At 41.7% G+C, this 9,526-nt stretch overlaps 1 gene segment (V, D, J or C); it reads right to left on the minus strand.

Moving 5' to 3' along the window:
- Window positions 1-291: 291 nt before the first annotated feature.
- On the minus strand, window positions 292-6,311 carry LOC120511914. The segment is given in 5 exon segments: window positions 292-596; window positions 2,168-2,274; window positions 3,376-3,393; window positions 3,775-4,110; window positions 6,054-6,311. Coding segments are annotated over 5 exon segments (504 nt in total).
- Window positions 6,312-9,526: the final 3,215 nt, after the last annotated feature.

Here is a 9,526-nt window from a genome sequence, read left to right on the forward strand (position 1 = left end):
CTGGAGTGCTGTTTCCTTCTCTACCACCTTTGAATTATGCAGCTGTTCTGGCTCAAAATCAGCCCCTCTGAGGGCAGGCCTCCAAAGCCTGCAGCCCTGCTTGTTGGTACACAGTGTAAGTATTGGATGAGCCTCTGCTGTTCTCATAACTGATAAGTCATTTCTACAGGGATTTCCAGTAAATGATCATTAATAGGTATTCGTTACGGCCCTATTACTCACTGAACTTTGTGTGGTAGGACATTATTACTACAGAAGACCAAATTTAAAAACAACTACTCATGCTTTTCAAGGGAAGAGAAGCAAAAACTTTATTCCTAAATCAATCAGATGAGTTCTCAGCTGCTGAGCATTAAGAAGGTGCTACTTTTAAAGATGTCTTACAATAAAATATGATACATTATGATATGGAAGTACAGAGAAAGCTGACAAAGATGTGAATAACAGTACAGCAACTGATAATTACAAAAAAATTATATTCAGAAGTTCGTAGAAGCACAGATTTTTTTGCTATGGAAAGGTAGCAATCTTGTCATGTTCCTGCTGATGTGATGACAAGGGCTCTTCATTTATTCTCTAGATAACTTGACGCCACTCTAATTGAAAACAAAATGGGACAAAATAAGAAGAACAATAAAATAGCAATCACAACAACAACAACCACCAAACAACAGAAACAAATACAGGAACTGGCTGGATGACCTTGCCCAAAGAGCTAGCATCCACGGTGAATGTTCAAGTGGCAGTCAGTCACAAACAGTTTCCCTCAAGGGTCTGTACTGGGGCCAAAAGCATTTCTTCAACTTTCATCAGCGTGTCATTGACAGTGGGAGCAAGTGCACCCTCAGCAAGTTCACAGCTGACATGAAGCTGTGTGGCCATCGGTGTGTGTGAGGGAAGGGATGCCAGCCACAGGCACCTGGACAGACTTAAGAGAGCGGGCCCATGTGAACCCCCACCAATCCCACCTGCACTTCTGTGTCCAGCTCTGGAGGCCCCAGCCCAGGTAACACATGGCCATGACAGAGCAGGCCCACAGGAATCCCACAAAAGCCAGTCCCAGGGCCTCAGGTTATGAAGACAGGCTGAGAGAACAACTCCTCTTGAGACTGGAGAAGAGAAGCCTCTGGAGAGGCCTGCCTGAGGCCTTCCCATACACAGCAGTGGGGGACTTTTAAGAAAAACAGAGATGTTTTACCAAGGCCTGCAGTGACAGGATGAAGAGGCCTGGTTTTAAACTGATTCAGGGTAGCTTCAGATTAAAGGAAGAAATTTGTTCTGGGGAGGGTGCTGAGAGAGTGGAACAGGTTTCCCAGAGAAGCCGTGGATGTCCCACCCCTGGAAGTGTTTAAGGCCTGGTTGCATGGGGCTTTGAGCAACCTGGTCTAGTGAGAGATGTCCCTGCCCATTTCAGGGTGGGGATGGAACTAGATAATCTTTAAATGTTCTTTCTCACCTAAAACCATTCTGCGATTCTAGGCTTCTATGATCCAGAAATGGACATATCTACACCTTCCATTCTATCCTTGCAAAAGGACCAAAAAATACAACTGAGATTGTTCTCATCTTTGCCCTCAACTCTACCAGGTCACTTTTCAAATACATCTCCCTGTTCTGCTTTTGAACAGACAAGCGCTGAGACTTCTGCTGCTCTCACTGTGCATGTATGTTTCAGCCACAGGAAAAACTTACTAATAAAAAGCATTTCTTCTTGGTTAGTTGAATTATCCCATCCTTTCAGATCAATCCACTGTTCTTCTTAAATCTTTGTAAATATTTAATCAGATTTATCTCCTGCATCACTTTAAAAAATATGTTTATTATTTTCACTGCAGGTGTAAGCCCCTTCGCAATGGTTACACAAATGCGTGACATATCTGATATTTCCCTTATTTACTTTCTGGGCAACTTGTCCTTAATTCTCAACTTTTTCATGTGTTTAAAGAGGATTGTGAGAAGGAATTTCTCTGCTAGATAGCATTGATTTTATTTGAGTTTTGGAAAAACGGTAAGAGAAAACCCATCATTTCTGATTTTTCAAGTGGAACTCCACAAAGCCTGGCAGAGCACCTGCAGAACAGCCACACCTCTGAGAAGGGGTTTAACCTGCATCCACTGATCCTTGACCAGTGAGTGAGCCCAGCCTTCCAGGGCCACTCTGACTCACCTTGCCTGTCCACACCAGACCACTCACCAAAACTGCATAGACCAAGGCTTTGCCACAGAGGATGAGGTAAGTGAGCTTCAGGGAATTTCCATACCGCAAGTACGACTCTGCAAGTCAAACACCATTTGTGTGTTCAATTTTCATCATCATCATTACAAGATGCTGGTTCTAATGGGGCTTTCATCAAATGACAACATATGACATCTTTAGCTAAGCAACATAAAGGAACTAGAGCCAAATGAGTGGCTCTGTTGACGCCAGAGGAGCAGGGAAGGGCCAGAATTCAAAGAACCACAAGAGAAAGCAAGTCTAGGAAAGACAGAGATTGGCTTTATGCTGGGAAAGTATTGAGTTCCACACCTACTGATGAACAGGGCTGTTCATCTGAGTCTCCTGTTAGGAATGCAAAATAGGCTGAATCAAAAGATACAAACGTTTTATTTTGTCTCATTATTGTCAGTGCCCTTATGAGTGCTGCTGTTGTTATCAGGAAAGTTTTACAAAGCCCAGAATAACATGCCTTCTAGAAGTTTTATATTCTTGAAGATTTTTCACTCTTAAGGAGTTGCCATAGTATTGAGATACAAGATCTGTCTTGGTTCAGCCTTAAGATACCTGAAGAATTAAGGAAGTTCTTGAAAAACAGGTGTGTGCAAATATGTATACAAAGAGGAAAGAAATGTAATTTGCAATATGGATATCCTCCATACATGACAGCACTGTGGAGTGGAATGTGACTTGTCATGGGAATTGTTCTGAGTTTGATTCTGAGAAATATTCAGAAGATCATATCCTGAATCTTGATTTCAGAATCATTTGTATAAAGAATGGATTATTTCTTTCCTGCTGTGCAAGAATATTCCCAATGGAAGTCAGTTTCTAGAACTGGAGGAGATGGTAAATACTAAAATTACAGTCTACAGGATGGTACCATGATTCTTCAATTTTCAAAATTTAATCATATGGGAGACCTCAACCCCAAAGCTGAGCTACATCCAACGTTCACAAACAACCCTCCAAATAACTTTCCTCCTTTTTTTTTCTTCTTCTTTTTTTTTTTTTTTTAACAGGAGAAAGAAGAAGCTTTTCATGCAGCAGATATCTCCCACACGTTGTACTTAATGTCAGTAAAACTGGCATTAAAATACACCCTGATAATCGCCTGAGAGAAGAGGCAAAATTCCTTTTACGTGAGAAGCCACACGTACCTTCTGTGAGTGCACAACCTGAAAGACAAAAATGAACTGAAAGTCATGTTTCTCTTCAGAGCAAACAGAATACAGATTTTAGAAGTTTCAGTTTATAAAACACTGCCTCATTCTTCCTACTACAACTGGGTGTTTTATGATACTGTACAATTTACTCTACTACAGAGATTTCTCAGTGGGAGGCCTGAAGAAACTTGAGATGTAGAATGGTAACACAGGGACAAAGGCCCAGGAATGGGAAGAGACATATGTTAATTCCTAGATATTCAGGGATGTATTTGTTCCAGAAGAACGCGTTATATGGAAGCTATATATTGATGCGGTTCCTATCATAACACTTGCTCTTTAGATTTGTGATTTCTATCCTATATAGCATGGTAAGAGTTAGTTTTTACTCACCAGCATCACCATGGATAAATTTGTTTACTGATGCTGTTGTTCCATTCTGAAAAAAACTGGCAACACACTCGAAGCGATTCAGAGGGTTGAACCATTCCCAGGCTGGCATCCTCAGTCGGCTGGTCAGTGAGTAGGTGCTCCCATTCTGTGTGGAGGACTCGTCTGTGCCCACCCCTTCAGTCCTTTTCACACCATTCACCCTCCACACCAGAGTCAAGTGGTCAGGGTAGAAACCAGAGGCCAGGCACACCAGCGTGGCCTTGCTCTTCTGCTGGATCTCCTGCTTTGATGGGGAAAAGATGGCCACGGCAGGAGGTATGATTTCATCATTCTTCCCTGAAACACAAAGCAACATGGTCCAGAGCCTCCATCCCTCTGCTCAAACAAAACCCCCTGAAAATGGAACTGAGTTTGTGCCGTGTTTCTCCTGAAATACCTGGCCTTTTAACTGCTGTCTATTGGACAATTAATGTATGTTGGCTAGGACACACCAGGAAAGTGGAAGGATTTCTTCTCACTCATCACACAGAAACATAAGCGGTCTGGCCACAGACACGCACAAGTACATGAATTTCTTGTATTGCCTCTGTCAGTAGAATACAAAGCTGCAAAGAAATGGAGCGACGAGATGGGCGGAAATGTCCCCGGTTTTGTGAGTAAGGCCTGTATTTATAATATTGCATTAATAGATAAGGGAGTCTCTTTTAAGGCACAAACATCTTCAGCAAACTGAGTCACATTCCTGGGGATGGAGTTAAGACATGGTGGTCATTGCAGAGTTCAGAATTATACTGTCATGGGATACCCTACTTGGCCCCCATCTACATGATGACCTGGAAGGAAGGAAACAGGGAAGGAGCTGATCCTTCTCACTGTCTGAAGTGAAAAACCATTGAGGCAGGTAACATGTCTGCCAGGGACAAGTTTTGCCTTGGGTCTTAACCAATCCATTTTTAAGAACATACAACATGACTTCATGTAATTTAAATTTTAGGTTATTGTAGGTATGAGAAGCTCTGATTGTGGGCTACACGCCTTCCAAGAATGATGCAAGATTCTATACACGTGCAAATCAAATGTTGTTCCCTGTCCTAAAGTGTTTAATACCTACTTGTAAGATTAATGAGAACAGGCTTCAGTCACAGGGATGTACAAGGCAGACATGAGAAGTTACTCAGAAGCCAAGCAGTGACCCTAAAAGGCAGGTGGGGGTTCCATATGCTATATGAAAATGCCTTTTTGACTCAACTAGCATGAGAAACCTATGAGGTCTGTAGAGTGCTGCTGGAAAAGGGAATGTAGGGAAAACTATGGAGCCAAAGAGAAAATTATTTCTCTGGGCTGGTGCTTTTTTGTATGAAGGCACTATGAATTGTGGATGTTCTTCCTGATCACTCACTCCTTTGAAGAGGAGGAGAGGCAGCAGAATGAGCAGAAATTATTATCTTGCAGAGATCTTGTCCCCTAAACCCTCATGTTTGTATTCCAATGATGCCTTAATTGTGACCACCAGTGTTTGCTCTGTAAAGATCCCTGGGCTGCTTCTGTATCAGTTTGTACAGACCTTAGATGACTGGGATATTCAATATAGATAACTCCCTGGAAGCTTTAGCACTGCTCTGCTTTCCTTTTAGTGGGTATGAAGAGAGGTTGATCCCTTCTACTTCTCCCTTCCAGCACTTGGCGTTATGATTTTATTTCCTATCCTAGAAGTATCTCTGATAAATTCTTTGGCTCATAGCCTTAATGGCTAATGAGTGAAGAGACTGAACCAGATAGGAGGACAAAAGAAAAAAAAGGGGAAATTTAATACACTAAGGAAAGAAGGGAGCAACAAAATTGAATGGTAGGTGAAAAAACGAGGCAGAAAGAAAGAATGATAAAACTACTGAAAGTACTGGAAGGACAATGAAATTCTGATTATTAGCATGCTTGAAATGGAATAAAGGGATTGGTCAAAGGAAGGACTGGAGCAAAAAATCTGATCAGCAGCCCATTGTGTTCTGGTCTTCCATGCCACTCATGGTAGACACTCACTCAAAGCTCAATCATTTCCATGCATAAACTCATTCCCTGTCACACAGCCTTCACCCACCTGGGAGAAAAAGTATCTCAGTTCCTCCATTTCCATCATCGCAAGGGCAGTTTCATAATTCTTGTTATTTTTCATTCCTACTCTCATTTTAAAATCATCTCTGTATATGCTACATATCACGAACACAAGGGCAATTTTCAAGTGTCCTCCACACAGAGCACTTGGGTTAAAAACAGCTCCTTACCTATGACTCTGAGCATAGTGCCGACTCCAAAGTTAAGCTGCTGGTTTGCACAGCTGTACAAAGTCAGGCTGTAACCCCCAGTGTCATTATGTTCTTCCTGACAGCCACATAGTTCCTTAAAATGGCATGGTTTAAAGGCACCAATGAGGATTTGCACAATTTGCTATCAGATGGGGAGGTACCAGATGGAAAAAGTCACTTTGCCCTGTGATTTCCACATTTCCTGATATAGGTGATGTTAAATTCTTTGCTAGGATGGGAGAAAATAGAGAAAGAAAACAAGGAGAAAGAAAAACAATAGAGGAAATAAGTATGCTTAGAGAAAAATAATATGGTCCATGCTGAGCAACAGAAGTTGTGAAAAGGATTGCTAGCAGAAGCCAGCATCCCAAAGCAGCTTTAGACAGCCTGAAAACCATCTACGGACAGGCAACCAAAGTGCCAGCAAGTTTATTCTTTGCCTCCAAGGTTCAGCACACAGGAGAATCCAGACTCTGCCTCCAAAGTGCTGCTTTGGATCCTTACACAGATAAACTGTAAAAATCTGTAGATCAGAGGAGCATTTTTTCATTCCCAACCTCTATAATATTTCCTTAGAGATGGGTGAAAATAAAATTATTTATTCCCTTCTCCCTTCATGAAGTTCCCAGAAATGAAAGACAGAGGCTGCAGACACAAGGACCTCAACATTTGTGCCTGTAAATCCTACACTTCCATAATGGCACATCTCATTTTAATAAGCAAGCAATAAAGCATTAATCCTGTTCCCATGGTTGCATGAAAAATTATCATTAGTAATCTTTTAATTAAGAATGTTCCTGTCCCCTAACCAGTATCACATAGATCACAGTGATCTGACTTCTTACTTACCTATCACCGTAAGTTTTGTCCCACTGCCAAAGAACAGTCTATTATTATTCACACCATTTTGCAGCTGCAGAAAAACCTGTCCTCTACTCCCAGATCTCTGAGCCAAGCCTGTGGACTAACCCTCCCCTCATGTGGCACCAGCAAAAGAAAAAATACAGGGTGCATTTATCCCAGGTCTATTAGAAAATGGGCCTGTAAGGGAACACCACCAAATCTGTGTGTCTAAACAGCTAAGATCAACATCATAAATGGCCTGTCTGGAATCCTTTTGCTTCAGGGTCAATGGTGGAGGTTCCACCATTTCATTAGAGGACATTTATCTATTAATCTAGGTGTCATATTAGAATAGTCGAAAGTATTTCCCATATGTAGACATTCCCTGAGATCTCTTTCTCTTTGAAATGAAACATATATTATTTTTCTGTGGTTTTCAGTGGCTGTTTAGTACCTATTTTGAAATAGAAAGCCCATTGTCCTTTGTGATCTTTGTACGACCATCCTGGTAAGCCTGTTCAGTGGAAAGAAACTGGATGTGCTGTGGAGAGCTACTTTCTATAAAAACAAGGACTTAAAAAGCTGCAGGGAGACTTTAGTATTGCTTATTATATAGTTGAGTATTTATTTATGCCTTCTTTTTTATATATTAAAAATGCTAAAAATTGAAAACACATGTTGTTCCCGGTTATCTGAGACAACACATTCTTTAAGTCACCCTGCAAAGATCCCAGGTAAGCTTTAAGCTTGTATTGTCTTGATTTTGTTTCCTAGACCCCTTCAAAGTGTAACTGTAAGTCAGTTCTTTCCAGATAGATAGCCAGCTTTTCACTGACTTGTCCTTAATAATCTCTAGTGCCTGTGGAACCAGTGTTACAGGCAGTAGCTATACTTTTGGGGAATTTTTTGCATGTGTTGATTCGTTAGGACAACTTTTTTTATGTCATGCACACATTATTTATCCCATTCCTTACCCACAAGGGACAGCTTTTTCGTTACTGAAAACTCATTCTTTCCATTCTCCAAAATGAAAGGTGTGTCCCTACCTAGAGGACCCAACTTATTCTATTCTCTGAAGTGGAAAGGGTTATTAACACACACCAGTTTAATATGATAGGGAGGTTAAGGATGATGTTCTCTAAAGAGAAGACATGGCATTTGAAGTGAATTAAAAGAGGAAACAAAAATTTCTTACCTATAACTGTAAGTTTTGTGACACTGCCAAAACGCATATCAGCACTAGTCACAGTGACAAAGTGATGTATCATAAGCTAAGAGAAGGGATGCACTGCACCTGCCTCTCTACAAGCACAAGCTTTAGAAACTGTTTCTTGTTTTGGAATCCCAAACATCACTCATACTTTATTTGAGGTGGTTTGCCTTTGGCAGGGAACTAAAACAAATCCCTTTGTTTCCCCATCCATGGCAGGCCAGTTGTCCTGAATAGTCTTTTCGGATCCCGTTCAGTTTTCTGGTTGATTAAAGTAATCCACACAAGAAGAGCCCAGAAGAATCTCTTGACTGGTTCCTTCATAGGAAAAATCCTTCCTAGCCATTAGGAAGAGCTACAGTGAGATAGTGTGGCCTTCTCTTCAGAGGCAACCTTTGTTCTCACAGGCATGAGACAGTCAGCAGATGTTGGATGATTATTTTAGAGAGAAAAGCCCAAGACATTTTAGGTAGTGCCTCTCAGAGATACCTGCTACATCTCAGAATTCTTTTTCAAACACATGTATCACTTTAAGAAAGAGCCATTTTGTCATCTATTGTAAACATTGGTGGATCTGGAAACAATAGTAATTCCAGATTTGCATGGTTGATTTGCTTTAGGTGCATCTGCAGTCACAGTTTGGATTGGTAAAATTTAATTTCAATACCTCAGAATTTTCTAGCTTGCTTGCCAGGGAGGGCAGGCTCAGTTCTCAGATGATGAAAGTAAGTCCCAGCATACAAGGTCTGTCAAGAGAAACCAAGGCAGAGCACACCTGCTCTGCTGCCGGATTCTCTGCAGCTGCCTTAACATGCTCTACCTCAAGGCTCATGCACCCATGGGTTTTTGTAAAGGCTTCCCGGGGAACGTATCATCGTGGATCCCCCTGTCCCCACAATGATACAATCTCCTACAAAAACAACCCTACCCATGACTCCACCCCCTATTTTTGTCAACCAGGAATGATTTCCATGATTACCAATGCTGGTTTTGACTGTTGTACAGTTAATATCCTTCACAGGAGCTATGGTGAGGTTGCACTTTGGGCTTGTCCTTCAAATATTGTTAGCAAGACAGTAATATTTTTGTTATTGCTGAAGTGATTACACAGCATTCAAGGGCTTTTCTGCTTCTCATACCGCCATGCTGGCAAGGAGGATGGTGGTGCATGGGAACTTGGGAGGAGGGACAGCTGATTGTGACTGATCCAAGGGATATCCCATATCCCATTGTGTCTCATGCAGTATATGAAAGGGGCAAGGCGGGGGGCGGCAGGGGAAGAAGAATGACAAGAGTGATATTTGGAGTGACGGTGTTTGTCTTTCCAAGCACCATTATGTGTGATGGAGCCCTGCCATCCTGGGAATGGCAGAACACCGGCCTACCCATGGGCAGTGGG

This window comes from Passer montanus, unplaced genomic scaffold (genome assembly GCF_014805655.1).
Source record: "Passer montanus isolate IOZ18808 unplaced genomic scaffold, ASM1480565v1 scaffold698, whole genome shotgun sequence".
NCBI classification, from domain to species: Eukaryota; Metazoa; Chordata; class Aves; order Passeriformes; family Passeridae; genus Passer; species Passer montanus.